The sequence below is a fragment of the Schistocerca serialis genome, chromosome 3 (assembly GCF_023864345.2).
Source record: "Schistocerca serialis cubense isolate TAMUIC-IGC-003099 chromosome 3, iqSchSeri2.2, whole genome shotgun sequence".
Taxonomy (NCBI): domain Eukaryota; kingdom Metazoa; phylum Arthropoda; class Insecta; order Orthoptera; family Acrididae; genus Schistocerca; species Schistocerca serialis.
Window position 1 is genome coordinate 273,369,304 of NC_064640.1, and position 26,428 is coordinate 273,395,731.

The 26,428-nt window shown below is 45.0% G+C and overlaps 1 protein-coding gene across 1 annotated transcript in view; it reads left to right on the forward strand.

The window, feature by feature from the left end:
* The window catches only part of LOC126470048 (26S proteasome non-ATPase regulatory subunit 5-like), a 200,572-nt gene that overhangs the window by 33,282 nt on the left and 140,862 nt on the right, over positions 1-26,428 (forward strand). The window contains exon 3 of the mRNA XM_050097549.1: positions 17,905-18,144. Coding sequence (XP_049953506.1) covers positions 17,905-18,144 — 240 coding nt within the window. The remainder of the gene's footprint in view (positions 1-17,904; positions 18,145-26,428) is intronic.

The window sequence follows — 26,428 nt, forward strand, 5'->3', positions numbered from 1 at the left end:
GGGTGAGAGCCCGACACCACCTTGGCTCCAGGCTCCGGTTCGTATTTATCTCGACCTCAGCTCACTCCCGAAGGAGGGTACTCCGGCTGCAGTGTATTGCTCACGGTTTGTCGAACTTCGTGCTCGACTTGCTGGTCACACCTTTATTTACACCGATGGCTCCAAAACTGACGATGGTGTCGGCTGTGCCTTTGTCGTCGGGACCGCCACCTTTAAATACCGGCTCCTTGACCAATGTTCCAGCTTTACGGCCGAGCTTTTTGCTCTCCATCAGGCCATTCAGTATGCCCGCCGCCACCGCCATTCATCGTATGTACTCTGCACTGACTCACTCAGTGCTCTTCAGAGCCTTGGGGCTCCCTATCCGGTCCATCCCTTGATTCAACGAATACAGCAGTCCCTCCATTCTTTCGCTGACAATGGCGGTTCTGTCAGCTTTCTGTGGGTCCCCGGACATGTAGGAGTGCCTGGGAATGAGGCTGCGGATGCTGCAGCCAAGGCTGCAGTCCTCCAGCCTCGGCCAGCCTCCCATTGTGTCCCGTCATCTGACGTTTGTGGGGATGTATGTAAGAGGCTTGTGTCCTTGTGGTGGGATGCTTGGTCATCCCTCCAAGGAAACAAGCTCCAGACAGTAAAACCGCTCCCAACTGCTTGGACAACTTCCTCCCGACCATCTCGGCGCGAGGAGGTCCTTCTGACCAGGTTGCGGATTGGGCATTGCCGGTTTAGCCACCGCTACCTGCTCTCTGGTGACCCAGCCCCGCAGTGCCCTTGTGGTCAGGCGTTAACGGTGCGCCATGTTTTATTGTCGTGTCCCCGTTTTAGTCAATTTCGTGTTGTCCTGTCCCTGCCATCTACCTTACCGGATGTTTTAGCTGATGACGCTCGAGCAGCTGCTCGTCTTCTGCGTTTTATAACTTTAACTGGCTTGACCAAAGACATTTAACCTTTTTACTTATTTCATCTGCATCTTTGTCAGGTCCTTTTGATGTCCCCCCATCCCCTTGAGTTTTAGCAGGTTCCTTGTGCTCTAACACCAGTGACTGGGCGCTAATGACCTCAGCAGTTGAGCGCCCTTAAACCCTACCAAAAAAAAAAAAAAAAATCCCACCGTCTTTACGACTTGGTCCAGTTGCTCTCCCATTCGTGGAGACAACAAAATTTTTAGGTCTTACATTTGACAGGAAACTTAGCTGGTCTCCACATTTGTCATATTTGGCTGCCGGATGTACCCGTTCTTTAAATGTCCTCCGTGTTCTCAGTAGTATGTCGTGGGGAGCGGATCGAACCGTCCTGCTTCGTCTATATCGGTCGATCGTCCGCTCCAAGCTGGATTATGGGAGCTTCTTATACTCCTCTGCACGGCCATCCATCTTACGCCGCCTCAACTCCATACAACATCGGGGTTTACGACTTGCGATCGGAGCGTTTTATACTAGTCCCGTAGAGAGTCTTCATGCTGACACTGGCGAATTGCCACTCACCTACCGGCGCGATATACTGCTTTGTCGGTATGCCTGTCGGCTGCTGTCAATGCCCGACGACCCGTCTTATCGTTCCTTTTTTGACGACTCTCTCGACCGTCAATACGGGTTGTATGTCTCTGCCCTGCTACCCCCTGGAGTTCGCTTTCGTCGCCTCCTTCAACACCTTAATTTTTCACTCCCTGCAACCTTTCGAGTGGGCGAGAGCCACACGCCACCTTGGCTCCAGGCTCAGGTCCGCGTTCACCTTGACCTCAGCTCGCTCCCAAAAGAGGTTACCCCCGGTTCGGTCTACCACTCCCGTTTTGTTGAACTTCGTTCGAAGTTCATCAATATGACCTCATTTATACAGATGGCTCCAAGACCAATGACGGGGTCGGGTGTTCTTTTATTGTCGGGGTACTAAGTTTCAAATACCGGCTCCATGGCCATTGTTCGGTCTTCACAGCTGAGCTCTTTGCCGTCTACCAGGCTGTTCTTTACATCTGCCGCCACCGACATACTGCTTATGTCATCTGCTCCGATTCCCTGAGCGCCATCCAGAGCCTCAGTGATCCGTATCCGGTTCACCCTTTCGTGCACCGGATCCAACGCTCTCTTCAGCAGCTGGTGGACGTCGGTTCTCCGGTTAGCTTTATGTGGGTCCCTGGCCATGTCGGTATCCCTGGGAACGAAGCTGCAGATGCCGCAGCCAAGGCTGCGGTCCTCCAGCCTCGGACAGCTTCTTGTTGTGTCCCTTCATCAGATTGTAGCAGGGTTATTTGTCGGCGCATTTTATCGCTGTGGCATGCCGATTGGGCTGCACTTACAGACAACAAGCTTCGGGCCTTGAAACCACTTCCCGCGGCTTGGACGTCCTCCTCCCGCCCTTCTCGGTGAGAGGAGGTCGTTTTGGCCCGGTTATGCATTGGACACTGCTGGTTCAGCCATCGCCATCTGCTGACGGCTGCGCCGGCACCGTTCTGCCCATGTGGGCAATTGCTGACGGTCCGCCACATTTTAATGTCCTGTCCGGATTTTAACACACTGCGTCTAGATCTTAACCTGCCATGTACTTTAGATGCCATTTTAGCGGATGACCCACGAGCAGCTGCTCGTGTTCTTCGTTTTATCAATTTGACAAACCTCTCTAAGGACATTTGATGATGCTGTTTTTTAATCCTATGCCTGTCAGTCTGTCTTTTATCGTGTTTTCCCTTTTAGTTGTTGTTTTAAACTTGTGCCTCGCGGTGCATTCTTAACGTAGTCAGGGCGCTAATGACCATTGGAGTTGTGCGCCCTAAAACCACAAAAAAAAAAAAGACCCCCCCCCCCCCCCCACACACACACACACACACACACACACACACACACCATTTCAGTGCTCACCACACTGAACCCTATAATGAACCTTTCACTGAATGGGTGTTCTTGCGGGCTCTTACCTCTTCACCTGACATGGCCCCATGCCTGGATTCCATCCACAAACAGATGATCCAACACTTGGACATTACCCAGAGCCAACATCTCGTCAAGATCTTTAACCGCATTTAGTTCACTGGTGCTTTCCCATTGCAATGGCGAGACAGTATAGTTATCTCCGTTGTTGATCCTAGGAAGAACCCGACATCTCTTGACAGCTACTGCCCTATTAGCATGATGAACATACTTTGTAAACTGCTTGAGAGGATGGTTAGCTTCTGATTATGTTGGGTACTCGGATCTTGGGGTGTTTTGTCCCCATAGCAGTGTGGCTCCCAGGAAGGACGACCTCCAACTAACCATTTACTCAAGTTGGGAACAGCAATCTGACAGGCTTTTACTAGCTGCTAGCACCTTGTCGTGGTCTTCGTTGACCTACATAAGACACGGCTTGGTGCCAACAGCTGTTCCAGGTTCGAGTTGGCACTTCATTCTGTGCGCCTTGGATTCAGGAGAGTGGTATCCCATAGGGTTTTGTGTTAAGTGTCACACTCTTCACCGCCATCAATGGGCTTGTAACCTCTATTGGGCCTGTGGTTACATCAATGTTGTATGTCAACATTTTTTTTCATCTGGTGCAGCTTCCACTTGATAGCATCTGCTGAGCACTGGCTCCAAGGCACCATCTGATGGGCCTCTTCATTGGCCATCTCCCATGGCTTCCAGTTTTCTCCCTCCAAAACACAGGTTATACTTTTTCGTCATTGACCCACCCCCTGATCCAGAACTTCATTTAGGCAACCAGCTCCTCAATGCTGTAGCACAGTTCTCTTTTTTGGGCCTTATTTTTTTATAAAAAGCTGACATGGCTGCCCCATATTCGCCACCTTAATACTACGTGCAAGCGGAAGCTTAATGCTCTCCACCTCCTGGCCTACACATCTTGGGGTGCAGACCGTGCCACTCTTCTCCATCTTTACCTTGCTCTGGTCTTTTACAGACTAGATTATGGTAGTCAGGTTTATGGCTCAACGGCCCCTCCCACTCTGAAAGTACTTGACCCTGTACGCCATTGTGGGGTGCATCTGGTCATTGGTGCCTTTTGCACTAGTTCCGTTGACAGTTTCCTTGCAAAAGCGGGGATTCACCCTCTACAAATACGATGGAGCCAACTCCTGGTTTCTTACGCAGTGGCAGTTCGCCAATTCCCTAGCCATCCCGCATACCAGGTCCTCTTTGCAAACAAGGGCTATCTCCCTCCAGATAATCACCCACAGGTAGGACTGCCAGTTGGAATGCAACTTATTTCCATCTGTTAGGATCTCCATCTCCACTCACTGGAATGCGCCGCATGTATTCCCTCCCAAACCCCTCCTTGGATGGTGCCTAGACCACGGATTTGGACAGACCTATTCCAGGGTCGTAAGGTCTCTGTCATCCCTATGGTTTTCCAGTGTTTTGTATGTGCCACGCTTGCAGAGGTCCAGGATGCCACCTTCTCCTACATTGATGGTTCTAACACAATAGATAAGGCGGGATACGCTTTCACATCTCCTACTGGTTTAGAACACCATTTATTCTTGGGATCACGTAGTGTATTCACAGCAGAACTTCTAGCCATTCACAGGGCCCTCCATTTTGTTTCTCAGGCCTCCCTCCACAGTGTTTTAATTTGTACCAACTCAGTGAGTTACCTGCAGACTGCAGACCGGTGCTACTCTCGTCACCCTTTGGTCTCTGCTATCCATGAACTTCTCTCTGTCCTTGGCCGTGCCACGTGCTCCATTGTCTTCCTCTGGGTCCCAAGTCCTGTTGGCATTCCAGGGAATGATCTGGCTGACCATTTGGCTAAAGAGGCAGGTACTTGTCCCGCACTTCCTTTCATGAACCCAGGTGCAGATAAGCAGATACACGTCAGATCTCTCTTTGTCCAACAGTGGAATGACACCTGGCGCGGTACTGCTATCAGTAATAAACTCCTCACGGTCATACCAGGCTCGTTCATCTTTTTCTCTTGCATAACGAACCACCCCCACAATGTCATTGTGGTGCCAGACTGATGGTACCCCATATATTGGTGGAATATCCCCTCCTTTTGGCCCTTCATACTAAGTGTAGCCTTCCAGATTCACAGTTGGTTGAACTGGTCCTCAGTTTCCTATATTAAAGTGGTTTTTATTTTCAGTTATAAGGTTTTGCTTCACTCCTGGAGCAGGGGCAGGGTGGTTGTGGTGGGGGCCTCTTAGCATTTTCTAGGTCTGGGCCCCTTGAACACTACCCTGTGCAACAGCCAGTCTTTTATCCCTGAGTTTTTTCCAGATTTTAGATTTAGCCTATCCTTTTACGCCTTTTACTGTGTGTGTTTTAACTTCTTTGCTTTATAGTTTGACTCCTCTGGCTGGATCTGGCCACTTTTAATGGACATTCTATCTTACGCAAGTAACTTTGAATTGCGGGACTGGTGTCATTACTGTTTAATCCCATAACCCCCATCAGTCAGTCAGTCAAGCAATCAAAAAGATGGAAATGGAAGCAAGAACCCAAGAACCCTCCCCAGGGGGCCGACAGTCCTTTTGTCGGTACGTGTGTGGCGCACATGGGGCCCCGAGCTATTGCAGCCTCCTTTCCTTTCCTTTGAAGGCTGCATAACCATCCCTGTTCCTCTCCCTCCCTCTCCTTGCTCCTTTGTCCCTGTCCCCTCTTTTCCCTCTTAGTAGACTTCTTTGTCGACTTGGCTATCCTCCTGGCTTTGTTTTGCTCTGTGCTATTGTTTAGTTTGCTGTTTCCCTCTCCTTTTCTGCATTTTTGGTTCCCTTGGGGTTTGACCTCCATTTCCAGAAATTATCCATTCATTGTGAGCCATTTGGGGATGAACTCCTTACCTAGCTTCCATGGTGCAGATTCCTCTCCCCCTCCCCTCCCCTCCCCTTTCCCTTTGCACCCTGGCCCCCTCCTGCTAGGTCACCAGCATGGTAGCCACTCCGTGTGGTGGGGCTGTTAAGTACCCACTTGGCTGAGCCCCCTGGAACCACAGGGATCACACTACTAGTACCTGAGCTGTTAAACGCCTCATGTGTGCCCATGGGTCAATGCTCATCGTTTTGGGGTGCCAGAACTCCCGGCAATGGCCACCGTGCCAGACGGCCCTTGCTGTGGGTGGGTGGCGCCCACAGGGTGAGCCCCTGATCAGAGTGGGTGGTATTAGGGCGGACGCCTTGAAGCGACAAAAGCTTCACCATCCTGGCCATTCTGTGGCAGTCTCTAAGAGTGGTAGCAGATGTGACACTCCTTCTTCTGATCCTTAAGCCTTCTCCTCCCAGGCCCCCCCTGGGAGGAGGGGCAAGCTCGCTGGCTTGGGTTAAAACTTTTCCCTCGGTACCTGCTTTGTACCAGGATGGATGGCAGTAGTTTTGCCATGACCAAGCCTTTGTTTTTCATGGAGACGATTGAAGATAAGTATGGCGAAGTTGAATCGATGAGTAAAATGCGGCCCGGTGCTTTGTTCATCAAGACATCTTCTGCTGCCCAATCTGATGCCCTGCGTGCTTGTGACCATCTCAGTGACATCCCAGTCTCCGTCATACTCCACCAATATCTGGGAGTATGCGTGTGAAACAATTTGAAGTGGAATGATCACATAAAATTAATTGTTGGTAAGGCGGCTACCAGGTTGAGTTTCATTGGGAGAGTCCTTAGAAAATGTAGTCCATCAATAAAGGAGGTGGCTTACAAAACACTCGTTCGACCTATACTTCAGTATTGCTCATCAGTGTGGGATCCGTACCAGATCGGGTTGACGGAGGACATAGAGAAGATCCAAAGAAGAGCGGCACGTTTCGTCACAGGGTTATTTGGTAACCGTGATAGCATTACGGAGATGTTTAGCAAACTCAAGTGGCAGACTCTGCAAGAGAGGCGCTCTGCATCGCGGTGTAGCTTGCTCGCCATGTTTCGAGAGGGTGCGTTTCTGGATGAGGTATCAAATATATTGCTTCCCCCTACTTATACCTCCCGAGGAGATCACGAATGTAAAATTAGAGAGATTTGAGCGCGCACGGAGGCTTTCAGACAGTCATTCTTCCCGCGAACCATACGCGACTGGAACAGAAAAGGGAGGTAATGACAGTGGCACGTGACGTGCCCTCCGCCACACACCGTTGGGTGGCTTGCGGAGTATAAATATAGATGTAGTTGTAGATTTTTTAACTCAGTACAGGGCATTATTTTCCAACTCAGTACAGGGCATTATTTTCCACCGAGATATTCTTCTGCAATGTGACGAGGAGCTCCGTGCTAACCTTGAGCGGCGAGGGGTTCGTTTTATTCGCCGTGTGCAGCAAGGTCCTCACTACGGGCGCCTTTATCCTGGCCTTTGGGGGGGATGTCCTCCCAGAGGAGGTCAAGGTAATGGTGTATCAGTGTGATGTAAAATCTTATATTCCACCACCAATGAGATGTGTTAAATGCTTAAGGTTTGGGCACATGCCTTCCCACTGCACCACTGATCCCCTCTGTGGTGACTGTGGGCACCCCCTCTGTGATGGGAGTGCCTGTGCTCCCCTGCCAATGTGTGTAAATTGTAATGGACAGCATTCTCCACACTCACCTACATGCCCGGTGTTTGTGAAAGAAAGAAGGATTCAAGAGTACAAAACCTTAGATCAACGCACGTACACTGAGGCTCATCAAAAATATGACCAGCTGTATCCCGTGTCTATGACCTCTACTTTAGCTTCAATTATGTCCATTCCCCCTCCTACCCCCTCCTCTTCCCAGCCCCACCGCATTCGCCCCATGCCTTCAGCCGCCGCCTCCTCCTCCTCCTCCTCCTCCTCCTCCTCCTCTCCCTTCCCCCTCTCCTTCCCCTCTCCCTCAGTACCCATACCCACCCCTTCGGGTGCTGCTCCCCCTACCCCGCCGGAGAAGTGCTCCCCTCCTTCAGCAGCCACTGGTACTGGAGCTCCCTCCCAGGACTCCTCTTCCCGGCACCCTCCTGAAAGGTGATCTACTGCTCCACATCGGCAGTGTGATCCACGGCTGGTGGGTGCCAAGATTGCCCAGTGTAATTCCGTGCCTGCCCTCGCTGAAGTCTGCCCTTTTCTTCCTTCCCAAGAGAAGAAGCAGAAACGCAGGAACAAGGGCAAGGCCCCTCTGGTACCCCCTGAGGTGCTGCTTTCCCCTCCTGCAGTCCATGAACCAATAGAGTCTGACCCCACCCATATGGATATTACCCCATCCTTACCGGTGATGGATAGCGACTCGGTGGCGTGACCGACTTCGGTCCATTCACTTCCACTTTCGACTCCAGCTTGAGAATCCTCCAGTGGAATTGTAATGGATATTTGCGTCACCTTCCAGAGTTGCAACCCCTTCTTTCCTTCTACTCTGCCGCTTGTATTCTGCTCCAGGAGACCCATTTTGTCAATTCTTACTCAACGACCCTTCATGGGTTCCATGCTTTGTCGGAACCGAATTGGCCCCTTGCAGGCTTCTGGTGGTGTTTGCACCTTGGTCCGCAAGGACATTGTTAATAAATGGGTTCCCCTACATACCACTCTGGAAGCCATTGCTGTCAGGATTCATCGGGCCACTCCAGTCACAATCTGTAATCTTTACCTCCCACCTGACAGGCCGCCCACATCCCGTGCCCTCACTACCCTCCTTCAACAACTCCCTTCTCCCTTCCTGTTATTAGACTTTAATGCCCGCAACCCTCTTTGGGGTAGTCATACGACTACTGCCCTAGGCAGGACAGTTGAAGCTGTTCTGGCAGGGCTTGACCTCTGTTTACTAAGCACAGGCGCTCCCACACACTTTAGTGTGGTGCACGGCACTTTCTCAACCATTGACCTCTCCATCTGCAGTCCCCGCTTTCTTCCATCCATTGAGTGGGGCGTCCACAATGACTTACGTGACAGCGACCATTACCCGATTGTTTTGACCTTCCTTCAGTGTCTCTTGCTCGGTCACCCTCCCAGGTGGGCCCTATCTAAGGCTGATTGGGGTGCCTTCTCCTTTGCTCCCATCCCCCCTGTATTGCCACATGACATTGTTGATGAATCTACTCAGACCTTGACTGCCTCCATCCTTTCAGCAGCTGTTTCAGCAATCCCTTCTTCTTCAGGTTCACCCTGCTGGAAGATGGTCCCTTGGTGGACTCTGGAAATTGATGCAGCCGTAAAAGAGATTTTCCAATACAAAAGCTTTTGTCTTCTGTTCCAACTCCCAGAGCACCCTGCAAAGAATACAGAAAATGTATGTGATAGTGTGTCTTGTCCAGAACATCAAGGATACCCTGTTTTCTCTGCAAAAGCAGATGAAGAGGTTTCATTCTATTGTGTACTGCAGCATTTTGGAATACACAGTTATGAGACTGGAGTTGCAGCAGTGAAGCAGGCTTCTGGTGAGAATTCAGAAGCAAGATCCTCTGTGGACTATAGTGTCAATACTGAGATGGACAGTCATGGTTATGTGACAGAGTGTGTGTCTGGAAACAAAGTTCAGATGGTTAAATCAAGCACCTGCCCGTGGCTTACTTCTATCCAGTCCCTTATTTTAAACTAGATCTTTTTAGTGTGGCTTCATATTGAGCATATCCCTTTAACCCATGGATCCCAATCACGTCACAAAGCCTCCAGAATGCTACACACAGGGCATCACTGTAACAGTGCATCATATTTTAACAGAATATTGGTTATATGTTGATAAGAGGATATTAAATAGTTTAACTGGAGTCATGCCTTCTATTTTATTTTCTTCTATTGGGTGAATGTAGCTTGAGTTTTAAAATTGTATGAGGAATCAGGACTCATCCTTAAGTTGTTAGGGAGTAAATTTTTAGCATTTGAATAGCTGGTTCGTTTCCATTTTTTATTTTAGTGGTCCACCAGCCACATGTATTCGGGGGAACATGTTAGTGTCTTTTTATCTAGCTAATCTTCGTTTCATGATGCAGTGTTTTACTTTATGGCTATTGTAATGTTATTTAACTCCAAGGATGTTTTCTGGAATGTTCGTGATAATACACAGTAATGCATATTTTTATTCTTTGTTTCAGTATAGTTTTTGTTCCAAACTGTAATTTTAATCATCAAAAATTGCTAATCAGGAAAGAATTCTTGGCGAACTTCAGAAACTGCATATATTGATGTTCAGCGAGGGCCTTGACAACTGCACTATTGAATGCTTAAAAGTGTCATCAGAAGTTGAGAGGTGTACAACAGATGAGTGTAATTGGACCTTTAATTTTACAAAACATGCATATGATGTGGTGGGTAATGTCAGAAGCATTATGAGGCTGTTTACAGATAATACTGTAATATATAGGGAAATTGCAGTGCCAGAAAATTTTACCAAAAATGCAAGAAGACCTGCAAAGTATCAGCACTTGGTACAGGTAGTGACAGCAGATCCTCATCATAAAAATGTAAAACATCTCTCATAAATAGGTAGAAAGCAGCAAATGTCTAAATCTTTGTTCAATGTATTCTTGGTCATTGCTCATCAGTCTGGGGTGGATAACCAGATATAATTAATACAAGAGAGAGAGAGAACTTTCAAAGAAGAGATGTGCGTTTCATCATGGCTACATTTGGTCATCATGCCAGCATCACTGATATGCTCATCTGACACCAGTAGATATTTTAAAGATGATTTTCACCCATAACTATGTGAGAGCAACTTTTGTTTGTGTTGACCATATGATTTTGTCCCCCAGTAGATGATGCCTAAAATGTTTCACTACTCTCAAATGAAAATGAGAAAACTAACTTCACATTCTAATTTTTCGCCTCCAGAATGGTACTTGTGGGTTGCAACAATTCCAATGTCGGAACCTCTGCTGAAAGCCTGGAAGTCAACTGGCTGTTGTGTATTTAATAACTGAAGTGATTTGGTGTAGGTATCTGAAGTGGTATGGAACTGATTGAGGAGTGGGGAGATACTGGGGCCACAAAATAAAGTGTACTGGAACAGCAATTTACTATCAAAAAATTAAACCTTTTACAATGAGAAAATACACAGTTAAATACAATCCTTGAAATGCAAGGGACTAACATGATAATTAAAAAAAAGCCACATATTGGAGGCCAAAATAACATTATCAAATAATTCAAGTACGAAGCACTTGCAACCAATTTATTAATCACCTTGCAGTGTTTGTTGTTAAAAGACAATTCAAGAACATCAGCTGCCCAATCTTCGCAACTGCACAAATGCCTTAAGGTTTTATGTACAATAATCATTAAAGAACAGAATGCCTTGGCTGTAACAACCAGTTTACAGCAACATTGACCAATCTTGAGTGGACAGAACTGCGCTACAAGAAACGTTAATAGCTTTTACGACAGATACCAGTCAAATGAAGTAGTGGCCAGCGTCCATGCAACAAGTTTAAATTTGGTGTAGGACCTTTAGGATTTACACGAATTACATTTTGAATGATCTTAAGCTTAAACACAGAGACCTTACTGGTGCACTGGCAGACCAAACCTTCAGGTTAAACTTATACCAAAGGCTACCTCTACACGGTGTTGTTTGGATTTACTTAAGCGGGATTTGGAAGAAATTAGTTGTATTAAATCATATATAATTGAAATATGAAACACTAGAGCAAAACAATCACTTAAATTCATGGATTACAGGAAAGCAAACAGTTGCAATAGCCGACTAAATATACAGACGGACTCAACTATACCCAGTGTGCAGAAACAACAAAGAAACAAACACAAGATAATTATTACGAGGGTTATTCCAAAAGTAAGGTCCGGTTATAAAAAAAAAATCAAAACTAAAATGTTTTTTCAAAACAATTGTTTTATTTACATTCCTTACATCTTTATCTATTTTTCTACATAACTTCCATACTTATTTAAACATTTGTCACATCGTTCAACAAGCTTTTGAATGCCCATGTTATAGAAATCGGCCGCCTGTGACGATAACCAGTCCTTAACTGCTTCTTTCACTTCATCATCTGTGTCGAAGCGCTTGCCGCCGAGAAACTCCTTTAAGTAACGGAACAGGTGGAAATCACTTGGCGCCAGGTCCGGACTGTAAGGAGGATGGTCCATCTGTTCCCATCCAAATTTCTTGATCAGAGCTTGTGTTTCATTTGCAGTGTGGGGTCTGGCATTGTCATGCAACAACAAGATTCCAGACGACAAAAGACCACGTCGCTTATTCTGGATTGCACATCGAAGTTTAGTCAGGGTAGCGCAGTAGGCGGCTCTATTAATCGTTGTTCCTCTCTCCATAAAGTCGACTAACAATACTCCACGTCTATCCCAGAACACAGTCGCCATAACCTTACGTGTTGAGATTGTCTGCTTTGCCTTGACCTTGACTGGCGATGACGTGTGACGCCATTGCATTGACTGACGTTTAGACTCTGGAGTGATGTGAGAAACCCATGTCTCATCCCCTGTGACAACATTGTCTAAAAGACTGTCACCTTCCTTATGATATCGCTCCAAAAAATCAAGAGCAAAAGCCATTCTTTTCATTCATTGGGGCTCAGTAAGCAGCCTGGGAACCCAACGGGCACACAATTTGTGAAACTTCAAATGTTCAGACACAATTCTGTACAAAGTTGTTCTACTCACATTCGGAAAATGCATGTCTACGTCTGTAATAGTGAATCGGCGATCTTCACGAATTTTTTTGTCAACCGCATTGACCAAATCGTCTGAAATCACTGATGGTCGGCCACACCGTGGTTCATCGTGCACATTATCCCGTCCTTCATTAAAAGCTCACACCCACTTGCGCACTTTACTGTCGCTCATTATGTTAGGACCGTACACTTCAGTAATCTGCCGATGGATTTCCGCCGCTGAATTGTTTCTTGCAGACAAAAACCGTATCACTGCCCTTACTTCACAATCGGCGGGCTGATCAATTGTCTTAAACATTGTAAAGTGACACTGTGAACTACACTCAGCAACAGTAACAAAGCGAATTGCGGCGTTTGACGCGCAAGGCTTGCCGGGAGTCGGCGCGCATGCGTGTTTTGTCATTGGCGCCAAATTTCAATAGTTACGGCGAATCGGACCTTACTTTTGGAATAACCCTCGTACATAGGCAGCTAGTTCAGAAAATAGCAAATGACAAATAGTACAGAGTTACTATAATCAGCTGCCTGCTGTCTTACCAAAAAAGATAACATTTTCATATATGTATGAGGAATTTACAAAATTGTGTGTGAATGTCCTCAGACCAACCAAAAGCATACAGTGAGACAAGTTTCATTAAATAGTGGGTAATTTGTCCAGTAACACACATTATAAGCATGGTTAAACAATATTCTAATCAAATACCAAACCAGAAATACATCAAACAAGAATGAGATTTTCACTCTGCAGCGGAGTGTGCGCTGATATGGAACTTCCTGGCAGATTAAGACTGTGTGCCAGACCGAGACTCGAACTCGGGACCTTTGCCTTTCGCAGGCAAGTGCTCTACCATCTGAGCTACCCAAGTACAACTCACGCCCCATCCTCACAGCTTTAATTCTGCCAGCATCTCGTCTCCTACCTTTAAACTTCACAGAAGCTCTTATGCGAACCTTGCTGAAGCACTTGCCCGCGAAAGGCAAAGGTCCCGAGTTCGAGTCTCGGTCTGGAACACAGTTTTAATTTGCCGGGAAGTTTCATATTAGCGCACACTCCACTGCAGAGTGAAAATCTCATCCTGGAAACATCCCCCAGGCTGTGGCTAAGCCATGTCTTCGCAATATTCTTTTACATCAAACAAGTTTGACAAGCACTGAGAGTGTTAAATAGTGTTCTAATAAAATACCAATACCACAAACGAATTAAAAAGTCTGGCGATCATTGAATAGATAATATGCCAGGCAAGCAGCCTACAGTTAAATTTAACAGTAAGAACACTATTTCAATAAAATGCAGATACTAATGAATTAAAGACGGCTGGCGAGTATTGAGTGAGTAACATGTCAGGCAGGTAGCTTACAGAATGACTAGACAGAAAGCATGGCCTGCACGCACAAACAACTCACCCATGCTGCTCAGTAATGTGTCTAGTAGACAACAAACTGAGAAACTAATACATATTCGCCACAAATCATGAATGTGTGTCCAGAAAATCATTAAAACACAGCCTAATAGCAAAACACAAATGAGCCTCTTTGGCTCACAACAGCAAGTCAGAGGAACGACAACAAACACCAGCTAGCCCCGAAAGGAACTAGGATTCAGTGGCTGACACATCAGTTAACAATAAAATTATTGCCAGTTACAAAAGGCCTCAGCATGTAGTTGAAAATATGCAACGGTTCCCCAAGCAGGCTTGCTTTCTCAAATGATCGAGTACCTGATCGTTAAACTCCAACCAGCAAGATGCTGCCAATAACACTCCATAGGCCAGACCCCCATCTTCCAGCTCTGTTCGGCCCAACAGAGCACTCACTTGTCCTTGGTAAATCTGGGCCATCAACTGGCCACACCACTGCCAACAAGTCACTTCCCATTTGCTAGCTGAGCACACCCCCATATCCCCGTCCACTGCTCCTTGTGGCCAGGCATTCTCTGGTCTCCCAGCAAAGGGTCAGAGACAAACACAGAGCATATACTGATAACTAGGGTGACAGGGATGTTGTATTTAATCTTAGGCAAGAAGAGAGAATTCAAAAGGGACTACGTCCAGTGAATGTGGCAGTTGTGTGAGTGTGGTCATGTTGCCATGAAGCAACTGATATTTCTTGTTTTACACAAAAAAGGCCCTGTTTTGTCATAGTAACAAAATAGTTCTTCCTCTTTTCTGTTTGACTAGGTGGAACAAATAACATGATGAATTTGACATGCTTTTCTTGACAGCAAACTGGATGTTTTCTTCAGCTGTAATGATCACTGTTTATTTCAAGGCTATAATCATAAACTAATGATTCATTAACATTTAAGACTTCACAAGAAATTGATCTCATCTTGTGTTGTGTTTTTCAACTCATTGCAGATTTAGGCTGTATGATGACATTTTGAAATATGAGAAATGAGGTTCACCATAATCACTCATTTTGTATGCTAGAATGTCTTTATATGTCATATATAGCATTTTAGTAATACATCAGACATAAGAGATTGACTACCTACAGCCCTCGTGGTTCATTTCACTCACTTTTGCAATATTTTCTGACTTTTCTGATTAAAAAGCATTCTTTGCTCTATAACTGTTTTTGCCCTTAATCGGGTTGGCGGGACTTTTGGAATGTGGGTGGGGTTTCTCTTGCCACAGATGATCCTGGAAGACCCGTTATCTGCTCTGACCTATATACCAGCCCAATCTGTATACTATTCTTCCCCATAAATTGTTTCTCAGCTCTGGCACTAGTATTCTTCAGTGCCTCAATAGGCTATTTTCCTATGTTAAAACAGGGTTCAGATTTTTGTTACTCTGATTGATTATAACAATTAGATAGCATTGATGCTCAATATTCTCACAAAATATGTTATGTTATGTGTATGTAATTAAAGCTTTATGTTATGTTTATGTAATTAAAGCTTTAAAATCATTACATTTCAAGATCTGGTCACATGATCGAGAACACTGTGTTATTGGTGACATCACAGACTAGGAGTAAGACAAAACTATATGTGTGTTATAGGAGCATTAGCTGAAGTTATGAGGTTTTTACGCACTTTTTCTGCGAACAGTTCTGCTATTTAGTAATGGAAAATGCAATTACAACATTTAAGTAACAATAAAAAGGAATTTTGTGAATGCTGACAGTGGAAGCCTTGCGAAAGTTGATGCACTTATGCTCTACCCCTTTAGAACGGCAATTTGGACAATGGCAGACATTATTTTCCTGCTCCCTGCAACATCATTAAACTCACTCAAAACTAAGGAATTGTAGAACTTTTGCGAATGGGTCTGTGTATTATAACTAGATTGTTAACTATCAGTCATAAGCTACAACCCAAAACGCAATAAAACTATTCTTGGCTGAACGTGGTACTGATTTCCTGGATGACTCATTCAGCAGGCTTTCGGTTGTCCAATGGATAGTGTTTCTGATTGTAGATAAGGAAGTCACATGTTTGAATCCTGGTAAAGGCATATATATTTAAAAGTTTTACATGAAATACAAAAATAGCTTTAGCAAGAACTTATTGTAGCAGTTGTTTCGACTATGGGATGTGTTGCATATAGCTCCACATTAGTTTCAGTCTGAGAAATAGACAACAGAGGATAAATGGATTTACTTTGCGAGCACATAGTTATCTGTTTTGGACAACAAGATGTAGGACAGTGAGGTTATATGGAGAGATATAAAGTGTGTACAACATGCAGATGACACAAATGTAGGGGCTCTGATGTTTGTGAATGTAAACTTAATGTCTGCGTCTGAAGCAGACTTACGCCATCTTTATGTAAGGTGATAAAACTGCTAAAGTTTAAACAAGAAGGATCCTAGCTGGACAGTGCAAAGATAAAAACATCGTCCCTTATAAAGTAAAAAGGGTGTGGTCACATTAGCTAAAAAATATCTTTGTGAGTGTGACATGTGTGAACAGCGATTGCAAATGTATGTGTATGTAAACAGCAAGGAAAACACAATAACATTCTATTTCTGATCGGTGTGGTGAAAATTTGTCATTGTGATTTGGTTTTCATATGAGAGGACTGTCGAGTTGTTTTCCAGATAAGTTAAAATGTTCTTTCGGATTAGACCCGAACCAGCAATCTCTGGACATCATCATATAAAATTAGGCAGTCTACCACTCTAACAACTGAGCTACTGAATAGCTGGGTAAGACAACAGTTTTCACTAGGAGTTTAATTTTGCTGAATAATGCTAGCCTTCATTGTAACAGTAGGAGAGCATACCTCGGAGGCAAGTAATGTTAACTTCACATTGCAACACCTTTTTAATTAAGTTAGTGAACTTCGGCATTGATGTAGTGGCAATTTGGTGGTAAAGTGCAATCACGTTTTCCGCATCTTCTCGTTCTCTGGAACACTCAAAAACATATTTTCAGGAGTCTTTATAGATGTATTTTTACAGTATGATATTACACACCATTTGTAACCAATTTTTAAAAATGTAAATTCCAAAACAAGTTATCACTGTGAATTAGCATTATGACAATAGGAGCAGCAAGCTAGCCAGTGACATCACAGGCATCACATGACTTGAATGGAGTGTTTTAGTGGGCTTTCTAATTATTTGAATTTCATTTCTGTTTTTATTAAAGAATACTGAAATTCAAGAGGAGAAAAGCATGTTAGGAGCATAAAGGACATAATTAATCATTAAGACATTTTCCAGAAAACTATCAAATACACTATTCTATCACTCCTATGTACTGTGTTCATCTGATACCAACAACAATGTTACCTTCAGCTGTACATGATGATGGTCAACCTGGATATTTGTCATCCTCCACAGCACAGATCCTGCCAGTTTAAATTGATGTGGTCATGGTACATGCTTGGTATGGTGACATGAAAAACCCTTAGTGTACACGATGTTGATAATGGTGCCTTATCCACCCAACCCACAGCCTGAACGAGATAACATTTGGTTATATAATGAGTCTTGACCAACCGGCATTGGTGCCAGCACGAGGTCGGTTGGCATTCCTATCATGTGACATGCTGAACTATTCCATGTGTCTATGTGACAGGAGCTGCCCTCTCCAAAACAGCAACTATATCTTATTCGACTATTTATGAGTAAAATCAGTGTTGCTGAAGTTTGATCAAGTAATCAATATAAGAAATTTTCACACACGTGCCAGAAATCCTACCAGATACTACTGTCCCATCATAAGTAATGTTGTTCCACATGAGATGATAGTTGTTCATTATTGATATGCAATACTTCTGGTTTTCCACGTAATTTTTTAATGTTATACAATCGGTGTTTTAATGTATTTATTGGAGTGTGTTTTCATGAATTTATTATGTAATTGTATGTTAGTTTGTAAATTCTTAAATCACAGAATATTTAAGTTGTGCCAATGATACATCATAATTCTGTATTTCCTCTGTGTATCAGCTTCTGAAAGCAGTGGAATTCGAGAGCCTGTTGCCAGTGATCTGTGAGCAAGGCTTATTGGCAAACTCAGTTACGTGTCTGTTTACAAACGACCTGCACCTCACAAAACTTGCATCGGAATTTATAATAAAAATGTCTAAGAATCCAATGACAATGAAGACTGTTTTATCTGGACAACCTTTGAGTTATATGCAGACATCTAAAGCAATGAATTCAGAATTCTCATTCAGAGTTTATGAGGTATGGATGTCATTCTTTCTATAAGTAAATTGTTGTTTTTTTTTCAGTCAGTACTAAATTTTAAAACTTATAAATTTGTGACAGTCTGAAAAATGTTTGGAATAGAGAAATAACTATTAAAAATAGTGATACTTCATGACAAGGAACACAGTTTCAGGACTGATAAGACTGTCGCGATGTGCATGTAAATTCCACATCATTATGATTTATTGTGCAAGTGATCCTTGGAACATGAAACTAGCTAACTCTCACCTTTAGCAACAGATAACTAAAGATGAAAAAGTGTAGTAATCAACAAGATGATTTTTTTTCCTTTAAATAGTGTGCACAGTCTTTCCCTTAAGTGAGAATATTAATGAATTGGGCACACCCATCTAAGCTGATATAAGAGGCGCGACAATAAAGTAATGAGAATGATGTGAAAAAAAAAAGTTGCTTACCGTTTTAGTCAAGTTTAGTGTTGTCTCCTTCAAAGTAGTTCCCTTCTGATTGCACACACTTCTGCGCTTCTGCCATTGATGGTAACATTTCTCAAACCTCGTCACAGCTTTTTGGACATCTTGTTTGAAAATGGTGTCCCTGGACCGCCGTTTTGATTCTTGGAGTGATATCTGGTGAATAAGGTGGCTGTGGTAGTACTGAAATTTGTTTCGAGATTAAAAATTGCTGTACTGACAGAGCAGCATGGGATGGCGCATTATCGTGATGCAGAATCAAATTATCAGCAATGTTGGCGCAGACACGAAGAACTCTTTTATGAAATCTTTCTAAAATTTGTATGTAGTAATATTGGTTAACTGTTTGTCCAGGAGGCACCCACTCTTTATAAACAATTCCCTTGGAATCAAAGCAGCACACAAGCATGCATTTCACTTTTGACTTTGACACGCGAGGGGTTTGTTTTTTTTTTTTTTTTTTTTTTTTTTTTTTTTTTTTTTTTTTTTTTTTTTCGGTGGGCGATCCCTTTGAGCGCCATTGCGAACGTTGGCATTTTGTCTCTGGATCGTACTGAAAAAACCAACTTTCATCACCAGAGATAACATGGCTCAACAATTCTGGATTGATTTCTGTTTGCTCTAACAGATCAGTTGCCACATTTTTCCGTGTTTCTCACTGTTGTGGTGTGAGATTTTTGGGGACCGTTTTTGCACAAATCTTTCTCATACCAAGAACTTCAGTTATTATTAGACGAACCATTTCTCGATTGATGTTCAGTTCTTCTGCAATCATTTTCACAGATAATCTTCAATCAGATCGTACGAGTTCACGCACCCTGGCAAAGTTGACATCCGTCCCTGAGGTTGATGGTCGTCCACTGCGGTCTTCATCTTCAATATTCGTTATGCCTTCACTAAACATTTTATGCCAACGAAAAACTTGAGCTCTTGACATAACCTCCTCTTCAAAAGCTTTATGAAGCTTACCGTAAGTTGTCGTTGCATTTTCACCCAATTTAACACGAAAAGAAATGGCATACCGTTGCGCAGTATTATGCGGTTCCATTTCCGTGACAAGAGACACAAACACGTGTTAATTTATTACAGCACAATTCATGACTGAGCAGTTGCATCGAAGTGCCGCTTGGACTAGAAGCAGCTTATAGACCGAGGTCAAAGATATTGTGCCTACGTAAGCCTGCAGGGTTGCCACATCTTGTAAAGAAAATCAGTCTCATTACTTTATTGTCGCACCTCGTAGAGACTTATTTCAGTTTTCACTATTGCAGTGATATGGAGACGTGTTTGTTTTCACTATTATAGGTTTTTTGAAACCTCTAAAATCGGGGTTTTTAAGTTATGCCAATGATATATTATACTTCTGTACTTCCTCTGTGTATCAGCTTCTGAAAGCAGTATGTGTAAAATCTGTGGTGTGTGACTTTATCACACCAATAGATTGTGCATTAGTATGTTACTTAGGATTTGAAGAAATGCAAGGCAAGTTCAGAAAGTGTGTATGAAGTTATTAACAATAATAGATTATTGTCTGTATGTACTTACACCAAAGCTACTGGAAACATCAGTAGAAACTTTGATATTGGTGTGGGAGCTATGTAAGAGAGAGTGTCACTGGTAAGGATTCAGTGATTTCTTCTGCTCAATGTTTCAGAGCAGTGTGACAAGCTGCAATCCGAAGATGAGTGAAAACTCTGACTGTGGATAATAGAGTATTATCATTGTAGTTTTGGAACATCTGCTAATAGTCAAAAACATAATAATTTATCGTTAATATCTGGGAAGCTGTTGGCGGGTTAGAGTTGGTATTAGTTGTGTACATGAGTTTGTAATTGGGAATTTGAATGCACCTGGAGCAGGAGCAAAATGAGCTCTAAATGCCTGCATTTATCAGACAATAAAATGACCCTGAATGTACGGTGACCCTCCCCCCCCCCCCCCTTTTTTTTTAAATTGCTCTTGAGAAATTCTTATTGTTACCATACTATGACTAATCAAAATTACAGATTGTTTTATTGATATAAAATATCTGTCTAAAAAGTAAACATTATATCTATTCTCAACTTATGTCATTTATTGTCTGGATTTTTCTGTAAAAGGAGATAATAATTTTTAAAAAAAGGTTTTGCATTAATTTTTATCTTCATGTACTTTTTTGCCTATTATCTAACCAAGGGGTCTCCCATACCACTATTTTTAGTAGTCATTATCACTGTTATCATCATCATCATAATTTGTAAGTCTACTGCCATTTCTTCCTTCCTGGCAGACCTCACATACATCATCATCTTCTGAGCCAACCATAGCATTGTGATATTCTGTCCCAGACAGTAAGGATCCACTGCTCCAGTATGGATACTGAAGGTTCCTTTAACTCCCATCCCCACCCCCCTTGGAGTGAGGGCATGATCTCCTTGAAGAAACTTCTGCCTGTAAAGCTGTCACAGATGAACCTTGAAAAGTCAGTTCACAACAACATCCATTTCATTGAAGTTGTGAGGTCATACCACCAGAGGTCACACCGCCAGGAATTATCATCAGGTCTGTGTTGTTCTTTGATATCATGTCCTTATCTTCCTATGTGTGACAACCCTTGAAAGAATCCAGTACCAACTTTTTCATTCTGTTAAGCAAAAAACCTAGTATTCTGTTCCAAATAATCTTCTATCAGTGTGGCATCTGTTTGTCTGTCATCAATACCTTTTCTTGGCATTTATAAGTAAATCCTGGAAGCAGTTAAGAATAGGCACGAGGTATTCCTGCCTGTCGTAAGATGCGACTAAAAGGAGTCTTACATGTTTCAGCCTTTATGTGACGGTCCCCTGTAGGGTTTGACCTCCATTTTTCAAAATTTTCCCAAAGAGCGAGCCAATTGGGGAAGGGCACCTTACGTGGTGCATCGTGTCCATCATGCATTGAGATCTTTAACCCACTTTCTCGTCGTTGCATTGCAGTTCCGCCCATTCTCCATCTCTTGGGCGAGGACACATTCCTGGGTGCGTTTTTCCACCATGCACTATGCAGTGTCACTTTCTGTGCCGACAATGACCATGGACTTCCTTGTACCTCCTATCCAGCATGGTAGACAATCTGTTGTTGTGGAGCCACCATGTACCCTGTTAGCTGTAGCCGCCGACAACACAGGGATTGCTCTGCTGATACCTGTGCTGTTAACTCCCCACATATGCCAAGGAGTAGATGCCAATCACCCTGGGGCATCGAGACTCCCGGCAATGGCCATCGTGCTAGATGGCCTTCGCTGCGGCTGGGTGGCGCCCGTGGAGAGGGGCCCTGGTCGAAGTGGGTGGCATCAGCGTGGATGACACGCCATGAAGTGTAGTACGTCATCTCTTGCAGGTGGTCTGCCGCCAGCAGTCTCTAAGTGGGCAAATTCTAACTTTAATGCTAAGAAATATGACCCCCAAGTCATTCCCCTCCCTGGCCACACCATAAGAGGAACGCCAGGCTAAGGATGACAGTGAAGCTTACTTGCCCCGGTACCTCGTATGTGTGAGAGTTGATGGGGAATCTTTCATGTCCATGAAGCCTCTGTTTTTTGTGGAGAATTTGGAGGACAAGTTTGGGGAGGTGGAGGGTTTGTCCAAAATGCGCTCTGGGTTAGTTTTGATAAAAACAGCATCCTCTGCCCAGTCACTCGCTTGTGGCAAGTTGGGGGATGTTTCTGTTGCCATCACGCCTCATAAGAGCTTAAATATGGTCCAGGGTATTATATTGCACAGGGACTGTCTTTTGCAGTCAGAAATTGAGCTGTGCACCAATTTACAGTGGCGAGGTGTTCGTTTTGTCTGACGCATCCATTGGGGTCTGAGGGATAACCAGGTTGCCACCGGAGCATTAATCTTGGCCTTTGAGGGTGACACGTTGCCCAAGAAGGTCAAGGTGATTGTCTACTGCTGTGACATCAAGCCATATATCCCTCCCACAATGCAGTGCCTTAAGTGCTGGAAGTTCGACCATCCTCGCCTCCCATCTGTGTCAGCTAAAGAGAACATCATTCACCTTGCTTGCCAGACTGCAGGATTTTACAGAAAGAGAGGAGAATAATGGAATATAAGACCCTGGACCGACTGACCTACACTGAGGCTAAGAGGAAATTTGAGTGCCTACATCCTGTGGCTATGACCTCCTTATAAGCCGCTGCTACGAGAACAGTTGTCGCCCCATCAGTTCCTCGAATTCCTGTCACTTCTCAGAACTGGGAGACTACACCTGCCCCCTTGGTCATGGGGGGCACTTCCCTCCCTGTTGCTCCTGCACCACCTACTTTGGAAGCAACAACCCTCCAACCATTGGGGATTTCAGTCCCCACTTCTGAGCGAGAGAAGCGTAAGGCTTCTTTGGCTCCTCCCGCTCGGGAGGGGTCCCTTGGGTCACTCCCTTCTCAGGTTTGTGCTAGTGGGAAAGATGACATCCGCCAGCAGTTGAAGAGCCCAAAAGCAGCTGGTCGTAGGGCTTCACGCTCATCCTCAGTCCCGGAGACTGATTCAGTGAAGTCCTCCTGGCCAGGGAAACCCAAGGAACAGTGCAAGAAATCGAAAAAGAAGACCCCTAAGAACAAGAAACTTGCGGTGGCACCCACACCACCGCTACCTACAAGTTCTACGTCTGAGGATGGGGTGAAGATTCTGGCGTCCGCTGAGGACCTAGATCTAGCCGGACCCTCAGACACAATGGATATAGACTGCTCATTGAATTTTCCATGCGTTTCCAGTCTCATGATTATGTCATCATCCAGTGGAATTGCGGTGGCTTTTTCCACCGCCTGGCTGAGCTGCGGCAACTGTTAAGCTTCACACCTGCTTTCTGCATTGCCTTCCATGAAACCTGGTTCCCGGCAATGCAGATCCCTGTCGTCCGTGGCAATAAGGGGTATTACAGGAACCGTAGTGAATGTAATAGAGTGTCAGGTGGAGTTCGCGTTTATGTCCTAAACTGTCTGTAGTGAACCTGTGCCCCTTCAAGCCCCTCTTGAAGCTGTGACTGTCAGAATACAGACGACGCAGGAAATAACTGTCTGGAATGTATATCTTCCTTTAGATGGTGCAGTACCCCAGAATGTATTAGCTGCACTGATTGATCAACTCCCTAAACCTTTCCTACTTTTGAGAGATTTTAACACCCATAACCCCCTGTGGGGCGACACCTGCTTACTGACCGAGGTAGAGATGTCGAAACTTCACTGTCTCAGTTCAACCTCTGCCTCTTAAATACTGGGGCCGCCACACATTTCAGTGTGGCTCATGGTAGATACTCGGCCATTAATTTATCCATTTGCAGCAGGACTTCTCCTATCTATCCACTGGAGAGCACATGACAACCTGTGTGGTAGTGACCACTTCCCCATTTTCCTGTCACTACCCCAGCATCAGACCCACGGATGCTTGCCCAGATGGGCTTTAAACAAGGCGTACTGGGAAACTTTCACCTCTGCTGTCACCATTGACTCTGCCCCACATGGTAACATCGATGTGATGGTTGAGCAGGTGACTACCACAATTGTTTCTGTGACAGTAAACACGATTCCTCGCTCTTTAGGGTGCCCACGGCGAAAGACAGTCCCTTGGTGGTCGCCAGAAGTCGCTGAGGCAATTACAAAGCGTCAGCAAGCTCTACAGTGACATAAGCGACACCCTTCCCTAGAGCATCTGATGGCCTTTAAGCGGCTCTGTGCCCGTGTACACCAGCTTATAAAACGACTGCAACAGGAGTGTTTTGAGAGGTATGTGTTGACCATTGGGTGCTATGTGTCACCTTCCCAAGTCTGGATGAAGATCAGACATCTTTTTGGGTACCAGACCCCAACAAGTGTCCCTGGCGTTACCATCAATGGTATGCTATGTACCGACACAAACATGATTGCCAAGGACTTTGCTAAGCACTATGCTCGAGCCTCTGCATTGGAGAACTATCCCCCCCCCCCCCCCCCCCAGCGTTTCACACCCGCAAACAGCAGATGGAAAGAAAAGTCCTCTCGTTCACTACACGCCACAGTGAACCCTATAATGCCCCATTTATGGAGCGGGAGCTCCTCATTGCTCTTGCACATTGCCCCGACACAGCTCCTGGGCCAGATTGGATCCACAGTTAGATGATTAAACATCTCTCGTGTGACTACATGCAAATTCCCCTCATTATCTTCAACCAGATCTGGCGCGATGGCATCTTTCCATCGCAATTGCAGAAAAGCACCATTGTTCCGGTGCTCAAACCCAGCAAAAACCCGCTTGATGTGGATAGCTATTGGCCCATCAGCCTCACCAACGTTGTTTGTAAGCTGCTGGAACATATGGTGTGTTGGCGATTGGGTTGGCTCTGGTCCTCGAGTCACATTGCCTACTGACTCCAGCTGTAGGGTCGTCGGTCTCACGCTCTCTGTATGCAGACAACTTCTGCATTTCATACTGCTCCACCAGTACTGGTGTTGCTGAGCGGCGCCTACAGGGAGCCATACACAAGGTGCAGTCATGGGCTCTCGCTCATGGCTTCCAGTTTTCGGCTGCTAAGTCGTGTGTCATGCACTTCTGTCGGCACCGTACCTTTCATCCGGAACCAGAACTTTACCTTTATGATGATCCACTCACTTTAGTTGAGACATACCAATTCTTAGGACTGGTTTTCGACGCCCAATTGACTTGGCTACCTCACCTTCATCAGCTTAAGCGGAAGTGCTGGCAGCACCTCAATACCTTCTGCTGCTTGAGCAACACCATCTGGTGTGCAGATTGCTGTACTCTGCTGCAGCTCTACAAAGCCCTTGTTCAATCTCGCCTTGACTATGGGAGTCTGATTTATGGTTCGATCACGCCCTCAGCATTGCATTTACTCGACCCATTGCACCCCTGTGGCGTTTGCCTAGCAACAGGAGATTTTAGGACGAGTCCGGTGGCCGGCGTCCTTGTGGAGGCCATTGTTGCTCCAGTGGAAATCCAACATGCACAACTGCTCACCAGTTATGTTGCACACATTCGTGGTTGTCCTGAGCATCCAAATTACCATCTCTTTTTTCCACCCACAGCAGTTCATCTCCCGCATCAGTGGTCCAGGTCAGGGCTAACAATTGTGGTTCGCGTGCGATTCCTTCTTTCTGAACTGGATTCTTTCCCTTTACCACCTCCCATCCAGGTCCATCTACATACACCTCCATGGTGTACACAGATTCGTCTGGGTCTTTTGCATGACTTAGTAACTCCTGCCGCTCTTCACTGTCACTCCCTCTCAATTCTTGTTGTGTTCCGGGGCTCTGAAGTGGTTTACACCGATGGCTCAATGGCTGATGGTCATGTTGGTTTCGCCTGCATCGACAGAGGTCATTTTGAACAGCATTCCTTGCCCGATGGCTGCAGTGTATTCACTGCAGAGCTGGTGGCCATCTCTTGTGCACTTCAGTATATCCGTTCATGCCCCAGGGAATTGTTTCTTCTGTGTACTGTCTCCTTAAGCAGCCTACAAGCTATCGATCAGTGCTACCCTCGCCATCCAGGAGTTCATCTATGCCCTGGACCGGTCCCGTCATTCAGTGGTGTTTGAGTGGACCCCAGGACACGTTGACATCCCAGGCAACGAACTTACCAACAGGCTGGCCAAACAGGCTATGCGAAAACCGCTTCTGGAGATGGGCATCTCTGAACCTGACCTGCGTTCTGACTTACGCCGTAGGGTTTTTTAGCTTTGGGAGATGGAATGGCATAACAGTACACACAACAAACTGTGTGTCATTAAGGAGACTACGAATGTGTGGAAGTCTTCTATGTGAGCCTCACGCAGAAATCAGTTGTCCTCTGCCGGCTCCGCATTGGCCACGCTAGGGC